Source organism: Dreissena polymorpha, chromosome 13 (assembly GCF_020536995.1).
Source record: "Dreissena polymorpha isolate Duluth1 chromosome 13, UMN_Dpol_1.0, whole genome shotgun sequence".
Lineage (NCBI taxonomy): Eukaryota > Metazoa > Mollusca > Bivalvia > Myida > Dreissenidae > Dreissena > Dreissena polymorpha.
Genome location: NC_068367.1, coordinates 9,040,885 through 9,059,332, shown reverse-complemented (window position 1 = coordinate 9,059,332; position 18,448 = coordinate 9,040,885). Strand labels below are relative to the sequence as shown.

General features: G+C 34.8%; 1 protein-coding gene across 1 annotated transcript; it reads left to right on the top strand.

Annotated features, from left to right (window-relative positions):
• The first annotated feature begins 4,199 nt into the window (after window positions 1–4,199).
• Window positions 4,200–16,382, top strand: LOC127855611 (60S ribosomal protein L23). Its single transcript, XM_052391357.1, has 5 exons — window positions 4,200–4,275; window positions 4,465–4,548; window positions 6,625–6,753; window positions 10,672–10,785; window positions 16,261–16,382. Exons 1-5 carry the CDS (start codon window positions 4,263–4,265, stop codon window positions 16,341–16,343), a joined length of 423 nt encoding a protein of 140 aa, XP_052247317.1. The 5' UTR covers window positions 4,200–4,262; the 3' UTR covers window positions 16,344–16,382.
• The last annotated feature ends 2,066 nt before the right edge of the window (window positions 16,383–18,448 follow it).

Here is an 18,448-nt window from a genome sequence, read left to right as displayed (position 1 = left end):
ACGGGCCAATAAAGGTTGATATTCTAAGGAAGTGGATACTTGCGATCACCAACACTTTAAACTATGTGGGGAACGGAAATCAAATACATGTATTTAGTAGACTTTCAAATACACGTAATTAGCAACATGTACTCGTGGGTAGTAAAGATCTGAGTTCCACTAAAAAAGAAAAGAAGAGACATGATTTGACATGTCACACAGGATCTTAATTTAATGAAAGATGTATATTGAAATTACTGAGATAAAAGAAAATGAAATAAAGTTATATGGATTGTCAATTAGCAGTTAACCTGTTTGCCTGCAGTAGTCTCGCCATATTTGGCTTTCTAGTAAATCTAAAACAAACCAAAGTCGACAGGCGCACAGCCTAAAGTAACATTAGCTGGTCAATTTAATGTTGACCGGACTACGAAAAGTTTTACTTCGCTTCATTTAACTTGATTGCAATAAGAACGTGCGAATTTATACGCGGTGCTATTCAGTGCAGATGACTGAATTGTTTAATGTTTCAAAAGCACGTAGCGCATTTATCACGTGCAGCAATTACTATGTCGAGCGCGGATTTAAATACATAGTTTAAGCAAAACCTGTTATTTTGAATTAGATCAAGCATTCACGTCATAATTAATTACACAAGTTAAATTTCCTGTCATAAACATAAAACAGTAACATGTGATATGCGCACCGCGGTCATGTAGAACGGTGTTTGACATTGATTTAAGGTTGCATGTGTTGACAGCATTTATCTCAATCCGCAATTTCCCTATAAATGGTGATAGGCCCAGTAGATATTGCAAATCAAATCAGTTTAATAACTTAAATACAGATATTTCTTTTTTTTACTAATTATGTTCCAGAAGAAGAAGGCAATATTTTAACCGTTGTCCCGAGGCCTTGTTCACAAATTCCAACGTTATTTAACCCCCTTCAAAATAGCGTTGATAATCATAAATACCGGTAGTATCTATAAACATAACTTTCAATGGGCCTTTTCACGGTTTGGTAAATTGACAAAATAAAAAATAAAGTTTCAGATTCACAAATTTTCGTTTTAGTTTTGATATGTGTGAGAAACAGTAATACTGAACATTACCATCCTTTAAAATATCCATTATGTGCATCCTTTGACGATTTAAAAACCTGAAAATTATAAATCGTTGCAACGCGAAACGATTGAAAATTTGGAGAGTTCTGATGTTGTCGATATATTTTGTGGAACTACAAGGATTTTTTATATAAAATATAAAATACATTTGAAATTATGTAAGCACGGATGGCCGAATGGTCTAAGTGGTAGACGTTTACTTCAGGAATCCAGGGTCAATGGTTCGAGCCCAGTTGATAGTCACTTTTTTCCTTTTTTATTGTATTATTGTGTTGTTTTTTTTTTACTGAATCCTTTTAGATCTAATGTTTACATTTATCAATATAAAGCATTTAATGAAAAACTTCAAAACATGCCAAAATCTGTGAAAATGCCCCTTTAAACTGGTTTTTGCAGTTAACTAAATTCACGCGCTAAAAATTTGATATTATTCTAATAAACATTAAGAACAGTGTTTTAAAAAAGTCATATTAACACCAATTTTAACTAATAATTGTACGATGTACACAATAGCCCATACCTAACATTTTCATTGAGCTTCAAATTTCAAAAAAGCGCTAGTGTTGTTGTTATTCTTATTTTAAAGGGATCTTTTCACGGTTTGTTAAATTGACAAAATTGAAAAAAGTTGTTTCAGATTCGCAAATTTTCGATTTGGTTAGGATATTTGTGAGGAAAAAGTATAACTGAACATTTGCCATGGTCTAATATAGCCATTATATGCATCTTTTGACGATTCTGTTGTTGTCGTTTAAATTTGTGAAACTACGAAGATTGCTTATACATGTACAAGGTATAAAATACGCATCTTATGTGTTCTTGGCAGGATAGCTCAGTTGGCTAATGCTTTTTTTACTTCAGTATTCCGGGGGTCACTGGTTCGAGCCCTGCTGCGGGCTACTTTTTTTTTCCTTTTTTTAAATTTTATTTTGGATTTTTAACTTGAGCTTTTAAAATTTAATGTTTACCTTTATCAATATAAAGCATTTAATGACAATCTTTAAAACACGCCAAAATCTGTGAACAGGCCCCTTTAATCTATATTTTATTTATACGGGTTCGAATAACATATCAAACTAAAATAAGACATATGTCAAAACCAAATAGGCCGGGTGACCATATATCAGATTGTCTCCTTGGTAAGGCTATACACTAGTGCAGTGCGTCCTTGGCAAGGCTATACATAAGTGCAGCAATCGAGTGCTGAAAAGTTTCGGAGATATTCAGAAGCTGAATTATACAACCTTTTTAATAACATAAAATAACATATCTCGATCTTTTACACAAACAAAAATGTTCTGGTATTAGTTTCTTTTAATTTTTTATAAACTTATTCAATATTTGTAAATGATATGTTTAAAAAAAACAGCCCGTTTCCAACAAAATTACTTAGTTGATGATAATGTGGAAAGGTCGAATAATAACCCATTTTAAAAAGGATCGCTGTGTCATCTTTTTACCGGCCGCAATTCAGATCAACATATCTTAAATCTATTTATTCGATTGACAGTATCGACGTTTTCGTTGACTATAACGGGTATGTGGCTGAATTCTAGACCATGATAATTTACCATTTGTTTATGGTTTTAAATATTTAAATTTTGATATTACATTTAAACGCGTCAGCACTCAAAGAAACAGAGCATGTCGTGAACTATCATTTTATTATTATGAGCTATTTAAGACCTAAAATGAAGGCGTGTTTTTCGTTTGTTAAACGCGGTTAAACGCTTTTGGATGATTATGGAAAAGTTCATGGTTCAATAAGATACATATACTTATATGCCAAAGCAATTATACTGAATTTGTATAACTGCATTGAAAACAAGTCCGTAATAAATAATAATTTATTAGTGCAAACCTAGGTCTGCATTTGATGATCTATCTCAAATGATATCTATTAGTGGAATAGTTGCATAATATATCACTATAACGGTCGTTTTCATCTCACAAATATGATAATTAATTTCCTTCAGTAATTCTGTTAACACTTCTTTATCAGAACAAACTACTGTTTTATTCATTGTTAGTCGTGGCGCTTTTTCTTTTGATCTAAGAGAAACAGCCAGGCAATAAAATTGAAAACAAATGTCAATACGTTATATATGTAAGTTTATGTCAATATCGGAATAATACCAAACACTTGCTCAATGCGTGATATTGCGAAACGATCTTTAATTAAAATTAGGTAAGTTACATTCTCGTTGTGTCATAGAGGCATTCATACTATCGATTTAATTTGTAAACACAATAAATGAAACAAATTATGTCAAGTTAGTGCGCTTCCCGTTACAAATGTGTGCACGGAAGGAAATGACACATAATACTAAATTTGTTTGTAATTTAAATTGATCTCGCCACAGTTTAATATAGTACTATTTAGTATGCTACATATATATGTGTTTGCATCTTACCGGTATTTGGACTCTCTGCTATCAGTGTGTAACTTAAGCTTAGCCCTCATGTTTGTCCGACTTAACAGAAAGGTCGGTTGGCATACTATAATTTGTATAAAGATTAGCAGCTGTAAATCTGAATCTGATTCTGAATCGCAAACACCTATATTGATTCTGATAACAACTTGTGTTCACTCAGGACATGTTTATTCCTTAGTAATATGGAAGTTCATGATAACTAGCTAAGCAAACACACTTCCGGGGATACTTAGCAAACACACTTCCGGGGATACTTAGCAAACACACTTCCGGGGATACTTTTGAAGTTGGCCATTCTGCTTAAAATTTAAACTTATTAAATTTGATATTTTTAGTACAATAAACTTAATCCGATAAATATGCTCACAAGAAAAATTATCATTTACAGGACAACTTTATACAGTCGTTGACGATGAGGTAAGGAATCGGATGCGCCGATTCGGGGATATGCGAAACCAAAGCATTACTAATGCTTTATTTAAATGAATAAAAAAATTGATAGCCGTCCATATATTTTTCATTCACGCGCCGTATCGATAACAAACAAAATGAATATATACAACTGTACAACTGTTATAACAAATCTTATAATGAAGAAACCCATGTAGATTACCGAAAACCAAATTATGTTTAGTGGTATATAACCGGCATGGGTTTGCGAATATTACAATTCGCAGATATTATTCGAACGCGCACCGACTACTTCCTTTTCAAACCAAAACATGTCGAAAAGAGGTTAAAAAATAATATAGCCGTTTAAATCTTTATCCATCGCCCTGTTTTCAACACCAACATTACTGATATTACATTATGATATAAATAAGACATACTGATATTATTTAAAAGTGTTTAATTTCTTCCATTATTTTCATATTGACACAAATAATCGATAAGAAAATCGTACATCTATTTGTTTTCTTTCAGGACGTGGAGGTTCAGCAGGAGGGAAGTTCCGTGTTACTCTTGCTTTGCCAGTAGGTGCAGTCATAAACTGTGCTGATAACACTGGTGATTATCTCTTTCATTTAAGAAATTTGGATGCATTAAGCGTTTCATTTATTATATTAACATTACGAAAACTGCAAATGACATCAGTCATGGTCTTATAATAATGGGTTCGAATTAGCTAAAGAAACGTCAGCGCACAGTTTGTATAGTATTGACATACCTGTACGCTGAAGCCAACCCCGTATCGAAAGTCAACCAGAGTCATAACATATTTATGTCACGCTAAAAATCAAAGAAAGCCCATTTTCTTGGATACATTTTTACATATTTTGGTGAATAAATATAAATTACTGCATCGGGGAATGTTTTAAGGTTCAAATGTTTCAAATGCATCTTACAATAGATGAAAATAACTCTCATCAGTCTGAAATTCACAATTTTGACGCCATTGTCGCTTTGTCACGTGACGAGTTTTCATTTGGATACTTGCGGATCGACCTTGACATTTTTTTGCTAAAATTGTTAACATTACTTTCGTTTTCTGAAATCTATGATTTGTGATTAACAACTTGCGTCTGGTGAATTTTACGACTGATTTCGGTGTGAATCAGGTAGTTTTGAATAATATTTACTTGGTCCTGGAGTTTGTATTTACACTACAATTTGTTAACAAAACAAGCCAGAATAAGTTAAAATACCGGGAAATGTAATTCTGAATTAGAAAACACTTGAGCACATGGTATGTTACTAAAAATAGAAATAACGTCATATGACCGTGAAATCTCGGGAGATTTTCATTTCAAGAATGTCTGTCGCATCGCTGTTTTTCTCGATATGTTAGAGCAGAAAAGATAAATTTCAAATGTTTAAGATAGTATTTTGTGAAACAATATATTAGTTAAAAGTAAAAGATGTCAATCTTTCCGATCATGTGGTTGATTTGGGTCAATAACTGCATTTAAAAGCTGTTTTGGACCGGTCTTTGTTAACAGTCAACTTTTCGGGAATTTTCGGTTGACTTACCTAATGGGGTTGGTCCATAACTATAAAGTCCCGCCTGTCAAAAATCATAAAACGCGACATTTAAAGTTATGGTAGCCAGAACTAGGTTCGAATCTATTAAGACATCTTGCATTATTGTTGCTTTTCAAGTTGATATTTCAGTGTGTATGGTGTTTATATAAATCTCGGACATTTATTTATTTGTCAGATTAAGCGGAAAGGTCCATTTGTTTGGTATTAAACGTCTATCACAATGTGCATGGATGTTTTAAGAGAAAGGAATTTCAGTATCAGGGGACAAAAATATTTATAAATTGCACTCGTCTTGCAGGACAAGTGCATTAAAATGTTCACTCGTCCTGCAAACTCATGCACTTGTCCTTCAAATATGTGTAAAAGAAAGATTGCAAAGGACTGATATAACTAACAATGTTTCCTATATCACTGCTAAAATGCTGCTTACTTAGTTATTCATGCCAGCTGATCACAGAAGAAATGTTAACTTACTTTATTTATGAGGAACACAAAATAAATAAACTAAGACAAATTTGTTTTTTCCTTTTTCTAATGCTTGCGTGCTTTCCATTTCGGATGGTTGAATATTGCTCCTGCCCCCTTTAAAGAACGCTCGTATGTCAGACATTTTTCAGATGAAATTCAGACTGGTTTAAAACCGTTCTTCGCAGTAAAATAATTCTTTAAAAAAATCAATACTTACAGTGAATGAAGTCAGATGGTTCCCTGTCAACATGGACGCGCAAAGTTTACACCAAAAAGCCAATATTTACTCGGGACACAGTCTCGCATAACAACGCACACCTGCTGTATGAAATTTACAATTACAATTTCCGGTTCATTTGCGTTCTACTTTCGGAATAGATATGCTTTAAGAAATGATTTTATTTAATGAAAAAGAGTCTTACTGGTCAGAAAATACATATTTTAACATCATTTTTTTTTCACTCGTCCTGTAGGACGAGAGCTTTAGGGAAATTCACTCGTCCTTTCAAGATTTCACTCGTCGATACGAGCGGACGAGTGGAATTTTTGTCCCCTGAGTATGCTTTCTTGTTTAGAATGGTTCTTCCTCTTGCACATTTCAATCAAAATTATCTCATTTTCTTTTCTTGTCAGGTGCCAAGAATCTGTTCGTGATTGCTGTATTTGGCATTAAGGGGCGCCTCAACAGACTGCCTGCTGGTGGTGTTGGTGATATGTTTGTAGCCACTTGCAAAAAGGGAAAGCCAGAACTCAGGAAAAAGGGTATAACTATATTTGTTTTGCTTTTTTAGAAAGAGCTAGATGCAGGGATGAACAAATCCACTCGCCTGCTCATAATTACAAGTAAAGTGCAGGGCGAGTGGAATTTCTGGCCGAAAAGATTAAAATTTCAAGTTTTAAAACATTTTTGCCAAACAAAACAATGTTTAATCTGCGATTAAAAATTAACCGGATCTTTATTATTGCAAACTGCGCTAAATGAAAAACAAACAAGTTAAAAGTGTGTTAAAACAGTTTATTAACTTTATTAAAGTTCGTGAGTTAACAGTTCTATTTTATAACCAATAGAAAATCACAATAAAACATTAGTTACTAATTTTTTTCAATAAATTGCATGGAAAGTGCATATTTCAGCAGGGCAAGTGGAAATTCTTAGCTATTGCCCTGCAGGGCAAGTTGCTGAAAAACAATTTGTCGATCCCTGGCTAGATGCATACAGTGTTTCTTTTCAAAGTGTCATTCTTAAACATATGCAGAGATATTAGACTTAGTCATTCTATATCTCAAATATGTTTTAAATGTCAGTGTCACATTCTGACTAAAATACAGTCAAAACTGACCTAGTAATCAACTGAGAACAACTGTCAACGGCAAACGTCCAGTATATTTCACTCCAAGTCATTGTTTGACTGAGAAAAATGGTCACAACTCAGTGCTTTTGAGTTGCAATAGCCAAAAACACAAATCGCTGTTGTCTCTTCTGATGTCATAGCTTCTATTTGCTGGTAAAGAAGACGTCGTTGGGGTGATCTGATAGTTTATTAACCAGGTTTTCCCAAGGAAAAAACTGGTTATTAGATTGGCGAATGCGGGCGGGCGGGCGGACCAAGCTTGTCCGGGCCATAACTATGTCGTTCATTGTCATATTTTAAAATCATTTGGCACATTTGTTCACCATCATTGGACGGTGTGTCGCGCGAAATAATTACGTCGATATCTATAAGGTCAAGGTCACACTTTGAGTTCAAAGGTCAAAATTGGCAATAAATGAGCTTGTCTGGGCCATAACTATGTCATTCATTGTGAGATTTTACAATTATTTGGCACATTTGTTCACCATCATGGGACGGTGTGTCGCACGAAAGAATCACGTCAATATCTCCAATGTCAAGGTCACCACAACTTAAAATATATTTATTTTGAAACAAACTTACAAAGGGGGTTAATTTTGTTTGTTCATTTGAAAAGTTCAGTTTGAGTTGTCTCCCTTAATCAGATTTTTTTTCACAATGAAAACCTGGTTTTGTGACAATTTTGTCCCTTGTTGGGCAATTGTCTAATAAATAATGATGAGCAGTTGAAGAGTGAATTGAAATTTTTGATTGCATGAAACAGGTGCAAATAAAAATAACACAATTTGTATTACCGGGTAGTAGCAATTATCAGCTGCAGTCATAACGACAAAGCAACATAAGTTTGTGACAGTTATTAGATCTTTATCACTGATTGGTAATGAGGTATTAAAAACACAATAAGCTGACGATAGTTGTTGCTGGCGATAAAAGGATTAGTAGTTGTTTATTGAGGCAAAGCATACTTTGAATTACAACTTTTATTACAACCTTTAGGCATTTATGAAAGAGGATATTTTAGAATTGTGTGTAGTTTTTTCTTTGAATGCGAACGATACAATAAATCGTACTTTCGGTTAATGAATCCGAGTTTTAAACTTTTTAATGACACATGACAACCTTTATTAAAAATATCTGCCAATGAATGTTAAAAAAAAGCTGTCAGATTTACTGAATGAGTTAACGAGACCTGTGAGTAAACAATAATACTGAAGTTGATAAAGTCATATATTTAGTTTAAAAAAGGTATGAAATTAAATTAATTTATAAGATATTCAGTATTATTCAATTGAAGATATTTATGTTATTATGATTAGTTATCGGAAATGAGCCTTTTTTTAACAATCACTGTGAGAACAACTGGGTTATATTGCTTTTGTTAATTAACCTTAAACCAGAGCTCCAGATAAGGGCCGTACAGCCGTAAATACGCCTTTTACATGAAGATTTACGCATTTATTTTTATAAACTGGAAGTACAATTACGCCATTAATATCCATTTTACGCATTTACGAAAAAATTCTGGCCGTACCGATACGTCTGCGTCAGCGCGGCGTGATTTGTTGGTCTCTAACCTAACGGCGCTGTTCGTTAATTTAAATTACCGAAAAGTTGTAGCCTGAGTTCATATATTATTGTCTATTCTGTCGCGTGATTTCCTGTAACTTGAAAATCCGTCAAAAACGATATGTCTGCGCGAAATTGAATGCCTGCTTAACCGAAAGCGGCTCAAAACAACACTTTGTTGTCATATATAGACTACATACGGTGTCTTCTAACCATCCTGACATTAAATCTGTCAGCCCAGAAATAGACCTTGTCGCCCCAATATTAAACGATTTGATTGTATCGGTGGCGTAAAACGATAGCAGACACGATGGGAAACGGATCAGACAGTGAAATAAGTGTTAATTTACTTAGCTTACTAGTTGGCTTGTGTTTTCTTGTCAAGAAAAATTAAGAAATAGTATTATATAGTCATGATTAGCATCATAATTCAGAATGGAAAACTTAATGCAGTATCTGTTTAAGAAGCTACATATACTTATTATAATTGCTGCAAATGTTTCTATAAAGTCAATTATACACCCTTCAATATCCAAGAACACGGGTAGAACAGTACTACCTGTATTTTTGGATATGGTAGTACAGGTACTAACTGATTTTAAGCGTTACTCATTTTCTTTCTGTCAGTGGCAGTACCGTAACTAATTTCACAAATCCTTATCTGGAGCTCTGCTTTAACAGACGTGTATTTTTAACGAGGTTTTCCGAAGAAAAAACTGGGTATTAGATTGGCGAATGTCGGCTGGCGGGCGGGCGAAGCAAGCTTGTCCGGGCCATAACTTTGTTGTTCATTGTGAGATTTTAAAATCATATGGCACATTTGTTCACCATCATCGGAAGGTGTGTTGCGCGAAAGAATTACATCGATATCTTCAAGGTCAATGTCACACTTTTTTAGTTCAAATGTAAACAATGGCCATAAATAAGCTTGTCCAGGCAAAAACTTTTCGTTCATGGTGAGATTTTAAAATCATTTTGCACATTTGTTTACCATCATTGGATGCTGTGTCATGCGAAAGAATTACATCGATATCTGCATCGTCAATGTCACACTGTGAGTTCAAAGGTCAAAAATGGCCATAAATGATCTTGTCTGGGCCATAACTATGTCATTCATTGTGAGATTTTAATATTACTCGCTACATTTGTTCACAATCATTGGACGGTGTGTTATGCGAAAGAATTACGACCATACCTCCAAGGTCAAGGTCACACTTTTGAGTTCAAAAGTCAAAAATGGCCATTAATGAGCTTGTCCGGGCCAGAACTTGTCATTCATTGTGAGATTTTAAAATTACTCTGTACATTAATTTTGTTCACAGTAATTGGACGGCGTGTTGTGCGAAAGAATTTAAGAGTTCAAATTTCAAAATGGCCATAAATGATATGGAATTATTCGTAACAAACACCATAAATTAGCTTTTCTTGTTTTGTGAAGACAGCATGCAAAATATTCTGTGTCAGTACTGCATGTGGGGTATACATCACGTCTGTGACGAAGCTCTCTTATTATAAATATATTTTTTTGAAAACCTGGTTTTGTGACAATTTTGTCCCTTGTTTATAATGTACCTGTTGTAGAAGTTAAAAAAAAGCTCATGCATTGGTGCAGATCATAGGCCACTTAACACAGTAAATCATCAGAAAGGCTGCAGTCTTAAATGCAAATGGTGAATGTTTACAGATTTAAGTCACTAAACGCGTATTAATTATTAAAACTGCAAAACAATATGCTTACTGGTTGTTTGATTTTCTTATGCAGTCGTGCCTGCGGTGATTATAAGGCAAAGAAAACCCTTACGAAGAAAAGATGGCACATTCATATACTTTGAAGATAATGCAGGTGTCATCGTAAACAACAAAGGAGAAATGAAAGGTATAACATATTTATAGACAGATAATTTATTGCAGGGGTTGTATTACCTTCTTGGAAAAAGGGCCTTAGCAGTGTGTGTTTGTATGGGGAGCATATAGTTGCCAGTTTGGGGTTCCTTACTTCTGTCACACTCTTGTTACCGTTTCTCATAGCGCCTTCAATGTTTAACCAATCTCTTACATATTTGGCATGTAGGTACCTTTCATGGACCTCGACCTTTTGATGAGGTCACTTGGGTCAAGGCCAAGGTCACTGAGGCTAATAATAGATTTTTCCATCGCAATTTTGTTTCAGTTTCTCATAGCTTCTTCAATATTTCTCCAATCTCTCACATATTTGGCATGTAGGTACCTTGCATTAACCTCTACCTTTTGATGAGGTTTGAGGTCACTGGGGTCAAGTTCACTGAGGCTAATAAAAGATTTTCTAAAGATCACACTTTGGTTACAGTTTCTCATACATAACGCCTTCAATATTTGAACGATCTCTTATATATTTGGGATGTAGGTACCTTGCATGGATCTTAACCTTTTTGATGAGGTTTGAGGTCATGGGAGTCAAGGTCACTGAGGCTAATAATAGATTTTCTTAAGGTCACACTTTTTTCCGCACAATAAAACCATATATCGACAAAGCCTCATTGGGGAGCATCCATCAGTTATACTGATATCCTTGTTTTTTCACTATTGTGGAAATTGGGCCAGGTCCCTTTGGATTGGGAAAAAATCTTTGCATTTCAACTAAAATTGAGAAATTAGTGTTTTTTTTATGTCCCCCACCACTATAGTGGGGGACCTATTGTTTTTGCCCTGTCTGTTGGTCTGTTGGTTGGTTTGTTTGCGCCAACTTTAACATTTGCAATAACTTTTGCAATACTGAAGATATCAACTTGATATTTGGCATGTATCTCATGGAGCTGCACATTTTGAGTGGTGAAAGGTCAAGGTCATCCTTCAAGGTAAAAAAAAACTAAATCAAAGCGGCGACAAGGGGACATAGTGTTTCTGACAAACACATTTCTTGATTTGTATGCCCCCCTTCGAAGAAGAGAAGGTTTATTGCTTTGCACATGTCGGTCTGTCGGTCGGTCCGTCCACCAGGTGGTTTCCAGATGATAACTCAAGAACGCTTGGGCCTAGGATCATGAAACTTCATAGGTACATTGATCATGACTCGCAGATGACCCCTATTGATTTTGAAGTCACTAGGTCAAAGGTCAAGGTCACTGTGACCCGAAATAGTAAAATGGTTTCCGGATGATAACTCAAGAACACTTAGGCCTAGGATCATGAAACTTGATAGGTAGATTGATCATGACTCTCAGATGACCCCTATTGATTTTCAGGTCACTAGGTCAAAGGTCAAGGTCACAGTGACCCGAAATAGTAAAATGGTTTCCGGATGATAACTCAAGAACGCTTATGCCTAGGATCATGAAACTTCATTTTTTTCTTACTCCTTCCTTCAAAGTTGAGAATACAAAAGTTGCCAATATTATGCTCCCCTTAAGCATAGAAGAAGCGAAGAAGAGGGGGTATATTGTTTTGGACATGTCGGTCCGTCCGTCCACCAGATGGTTTCCGGATGATAACTCAAGAACGCTTAGGCCTAGTATCATGAAACTTCATAGGTACATTGATCATGACTCGCAGATGACCCCTTTTGATTTTGAGGTCACTCAGTCAAAGGTCAAGGTCTTAGTGACCCGAAATAGTAAAATGTTTTCCGGATGATAACTCAAGAACGCTTATGCCTATGATCAAGAAACTTCATAGGTACATTGATCATGACTCTCAAATGACCCCTATTGATTTTCAGGTCACTAGGTCAAAGGTCACGGTGACCCGAAAAAGTAAAATGGTTTCCGGACGATAACTCAAGAATGCTTATGCCTAAGATCATAAAACTTCATAGGTACATTGATCATGACTTGCAGATGACCCCTATTGATTTTCAGGTCACTAGGTCAAAGGTCAAGGTCACAGTGACCCGAAATAGTAAAATGTACTCCGGATGATAACTCAAGAACGCTTATGCCTAGGATCATGAAACTTCATAGGTACATTGATCATGGCTCGCAGATGACCCCTATTGATTTTCAGTTCAAAGGTCACGGTGACCCGAAATAGTAAAATGGTTTCTGGATGATAACTCAAGAAAGCTTATGCCTAGGATCATGAAACTTCATAGGTACATTGATCATGACTCGCAGATGACCCCTATTGATTTTCAGGTCACTAGGTCAAAGGTCACGGTGACTTGACACAGTAAAATGGTTTCCAGATGATAACTGAAGAAAGCTTATGCCTAGGATCATGAAACTTCATAGGTACATTGATCATGACTCACAGATGACCCTATTGATTTTCATGTCACTAGGTCAAAGGTCACGGTCACAGTGCCAAAAAACATATTCACACAATGGCTAGTACTACAATTGACAGCCCATATGGGGGCATGCATGTTTTACAAACAGCCCTTGTTATATATACTAAGGGTCAATTTATAGAGCTGTATTGGATGTGAAGTGAATTATGAAATCTGAAAAAAAAGGGAAACCTTTTATATTGAATTTTTAGGTCCCATTTGGCACAAAAAAAATCTATTTGGAATGGGTCTGAATACTGGCCCCAAATGAAAATGAAAAAAACAACATTTTTTAGCCTTTCATGTAGGGGGAAAATACCTCATTAAAAACAGACTGAAATTAATTCTTTTTTATGTAAATGAAAGGCAAATGAAATAAGTATTGGGTTAGTGTCATTCTGGGGTACAGTTCCATGTATTGTTAAATGAAGAGGAAATAGCCTTTAATTAATTGACTGAAGTTTGATGTGTAAGAACAGTGCCAAAAAAACCTTCTTAGCAAGGGGCCTCTTTTTCTTCCCCTTAACCTAAAAGGCCATTTCCCCTACAGAAATTTCTTTTAAGTCATGCATTTTTCTCTATATTTCCAATCGTATTTTTCATTCCCCAAAGCCAGAAAGTTGTGTTTTTTTTCCCTGAAAAAAAGGCTGTGGGCCTTTCCCCAAAGTTGGTGTTTTGGCCCTGAAGAAATAATGACTTATGAATTATTCTATTAGTTTACTTGTTCACTAGCCATATTTAGTTGGTAGGTTTGTTGTGTATTTGTTACAAGAACTGCAGTGATAATTGTGAATGGGTAAGAAGTAAACTGCAACTTGCACTGCAATGGCACATAGTATATAGACTTACTATGTTACTGAAATGTTCCAATCAGAGATCTAGATAAGATGTATCACAGAATGATATAAACTTAAAAATTAAGTAAAACTACTGTATGATTAGTTTTAACATTGAAAGTTTAAAACCTATGGTAGTTCGAACAAATGAAATTGTCATGGCAAAATCATTTAAAAAAATTAGTGAAATATTTTAATAAAATTTTACCAACTTGAGCTCCAGCTTCGATACTGAAGCAGATTTTGTCACTCGTATTCTATGCAATTTTAAAATATATACTCTATAAAAAAAAATTGAAACGGTGGAAATGACAAGATTTTTTTCTTGTGTGTTTTTTTCCCACCTAGTCACAAAGTGCTTATGGTGAACTGTTAAGGTCTTGATGTTCTGATGTAAACTTTAAAACTGGTTGTCACTTTATAAAGGCAATTTTTCTCAATTGTAGATGAAACTTAATCTTTGAAGGGTTGGAATCTTGGTGAATTGCTTCCAAAAAAATGGTTGTCTGGTCAATTCATACAAAAACCTTGTAACCACTCAACAGGCCGATTTATGTCTGAATATTGATGACATTTTGTCAGAATGTCCATCCTGAAAGCATCAAGGCTATATTTGAATCTAGATCAAGTGGGGTCATGTATTCAATATTGTGATTACCTTTAACTCAGACGCATGCTTCAGCGCTATCATGGCAATTTTTTTTTGTTCGTTACTGATGCCAAGGGCATATAACGTCATTGACCTGTCTTTTCGTTAGTTTGTCTGTCCATTGGAGGTTGCCACAAAATAGGTTATGTGTTTTGTGTAATATCAATAATCTTTTTGACAAATCTTGAGTATCAGCATGGATAATGTCTTTGAAGACTATCAAATCACCCACATCATCTGACAACATTGTGACCTGACATTTACCTACTGTTGGATGATATCAGAACGTCCCAATTTAATTGTTTGCAAAACATTACCAATTTCTTCATAATGAATAACATGCACTCCAAAGCTTTTGTGCTTGCAGGGTTATTATCTATAAGCATGATCAACACACATCACCTGACCTTTTGTTGACATGTACCCATAATTGGACTTGTTCTTGGTTAGCCCCAACTTTACATCATTACTTCTTACTATAAGCTTTGAAACTTTCATTAAACTTGCATCACCTGACGCATTTTGACCCACACCTTCACTTTTGGATTTAAACAAATTTTGTTAATAAAAAATGCATAAAATCATTCAATAATGCTTCCTACAAAGCTTTGATACTTGCATAGATAATTTATTTGAACACTATCAAGACATCCACATCACCTGATCTTGTTTTGACCTTGACATTCAAGACACCTAGATCACCTGATCTTGTTTTGACCTTGACATCATCCTACTTAAGGGGTTGGGCTAATTGAGAATGTCCATATATTTGGTTAATTAAAAACAATACTGCTTGCTACAAAGATGTTATACTTGCAATCATGTTTTCTACAAACACTTAAAACACTCAAATGGTCAGACCTAAATTTGACATTTATATTGACCTACTATCTGACTTTTGACATGCCAATTACCAGGGTGATTGGCAGTATTTAATACAGCATCTTGTTCAATTAATTAATATTATCACACACCTTATTGTTCAGTTAATAAAACTTTATGTTTGAAAGGTAGGTATTTATGACATTCACTTATAACCTGTATGATTGTTGTTGACATTAAAGTGACGATTTCCTCATTTTGTTATGATACAGTTGATAAATAATATGTTTACCGGAGAGAATTGTGTAAACAAAATCAGACAGTATTTTGCTTTGTTGAAGATTTATCAGATTGACGCATCACCTTTGTATTAAAATTGTTATTGGTATGTGACCACCTTTATGATGGAATTTTATATTCACTGCAACGCAAGATGGATTCCTGGAATATAATAACTAAGCTGTTTTCAGAATGTGCACAATTGAATGAATTTGAGGAGTGTGCACAAGAAAGGGACTTGCATCATAATGAATTTATCTGAAAATAACAAAAAATCAATCTTCATGATTGTATAATATGCATAAAGTCCAAATAATTATTATTTAAATAAAGTTAAACTGAAAAGATATGTGATAAACAGGCAAATAATTATTCAAGGAGTAATTTTATGCATGTCCAAAGTACAAAAGACGTGAATAATATAGAGAGCTATAAATACGCCTTATGTACTTTGTAAGGTTGGTATGACTTGCTAGGGGCTTGATGCTGTCTAATCTTAATAATAGCATGGTATTGTTTCAGGGTCTGCTGTTACTGGGCCGGTAGCGAAGGAGTGTGCAGACTTGTGGCCCCGTATTGCATCCAATGCCAGCTCCATTTGTTAATAATTATGTCCAATAAAAACGAACAGAAACAAGTGAAAAGTCTCCCTGTTTATTTGAAGAAGGTTGATTTTCATGAAGCACCTTGGATAAAGTTTTTTCATGAAACGAGCTTACTTTAATAAGATTATTTTTTCTGATACTGTATTAAATTATTATTTTTTCTGATACTGTATTAAACCCTGACCTTTGCAGCAAATATTTTATGTTTAAAGTAAATTTTTGATTTGTAATCTTGTCATAATAAGTCACAAAATAAGGCTTTCCAAAAGTGCTTTATGGATATTCAACATTTATCAATACAAATGTCTAACAAACAAGTTTTGTGTTGGCTCACCTTAGCATGAAGTGCTTAAGATGAGTTATTGTGATCACAGTATGTCCTGCAGTGTGCATCGTCAACATGTATAACACTCTACAAGCCATGTTTTCACCCTATCTTGAACAAAACGTGATTGTTTATGTGGACAATATCTTGGCCGAGTTCGAATTGATCATGTGGGTCCAAACAATTGGAAATCAAGTCAAATCTAAGAAAAATCTTGTTAACTTACCACTATTCATTATCAAGCTAACTGTATGTAACATGTATTGGAACTTTTATTGTCCCCTACCGGTGAAACCGGAGCGGACTTCTGGTTTGCGCTCTGTGTGTCAGTCAGTCAGTCTGTCACACTCTGGATCCTGTGATAACTTTAAAAGTTCTTCATATTTTGCTCATGAAACTTGAAACATTGATAGATGGCAATATGGAGATCATGCACGTCATTTAATTTTGTTCCTACGTAAAAAAAAATCTGGTTGCTATGGCAACAAAAAAATATATATATATAATCTGACAATGATGGAGTTTCACCGGTACGGGACCATATTGCTTGACAATAGTATTGTTAATATTGATTGTAGAGTTAAATCTGTATTTCCCATTTGACTTCAATGTTACTAATGACAGTTCAGTTTTCTTGTATGTATTAATTGTTTGATATTATCAGCCGCCAACGGCAGAGGGATATAGAATTTATGTTGTCCATTTGTCACAAACGTTTGATGGGTATATCTCAGAAAATACAGTAGATATCGACATGAAACTTAATATCAATTCAACGAATTTGCTTGTTATTCAAAGTTTGAGATTTTTTGCCACCTTTCAAAGAAGGTGGCATAAAGCATTTGTACTGGATGTCTGTACAATTTCAAGTCACAGCCATAACTTTGCCATATATTCATTGATTTTGAAACTGCACAAATGACAACTACCAAAATACGACTGGTCGAGTTTATGAAGCACCTGTCTCCCTGCCTTAATGGTCAAGCCACATCTCGAGGTCAAAGTATATTTTTCCATAAAAAAACTTAAATTTCCTTTCCCTCCATAACTCTTCCATACATGAATGGATTTTGAAATGCAATTTATCATAAGACTTCAAGTCATGGTTAAACATCTCCCTACCTCAAAAGGGAGTTTTAACAAGTTTGGACGTAAACAGCTTTCTCTTAGTGTTACTCTATTATTGATCATGCTATTTAGAGATAAACTCACCACAAATGACGACCACGAGACTGCAATCCATCTGTAACAACTATTCGTACCTCAAAGGTGAAGGTCGCAATTAAAGGTTCAAGTCAAAATCGGCCATTTACAGCTAGTTTTTTACATGCAGAGTTTCGAGACTAAGTGGAATGTGATGAATCTGTGCTCTGTGGACACACATCTTAATCATTTAGGTGTATCCAATTGTTCTCATAGTAAATTCTTCTATCTATGTAAACTAAAGAGTTGTTCTGTTATATCAGGCCAAGTCGTCGACTATAGGTGTCCGCTAGCGTGAATGAGCCCTTAAGGACCATCGTGGCCCTCTTGTTTATTAACATGCAAAATATCAAACTCAAAGTAGTAAGACCCACATAAGGGTTTATCGTGTTGTTAGCCTGATTAACTTTTATTATTAATAATAGTTTACCAGTAAGTAGCACTTTGCACAAATATTCAATATTATATGAGACGATTGGTCCCTTAAAAGTAAAACAGCACATACCAAACTAGGTCGTATCGTCTCTACAACTTTAGATCGAAGTAACACTTATCAAAATAAGGCTTATCGACTGTA

Coding starts and splice junctions, on each gene's coding strand:
- LOC127855611 (XM_052391357.1), top strand. Junction 4,549..6,624: donor AAACTGTGCTGATAACACTG/GTGATTATCTCT, acceptor TTTTCTTGTCAG/GTGCCAAGAATCTGTTCGTG. Junction 6,754..10,671: donor GCCAGAACTCAGGAAAAAGG/GTATAACTATAT, acceptor TTTCTTATGCAG/TCGTGCCTGCGGTGATTATA.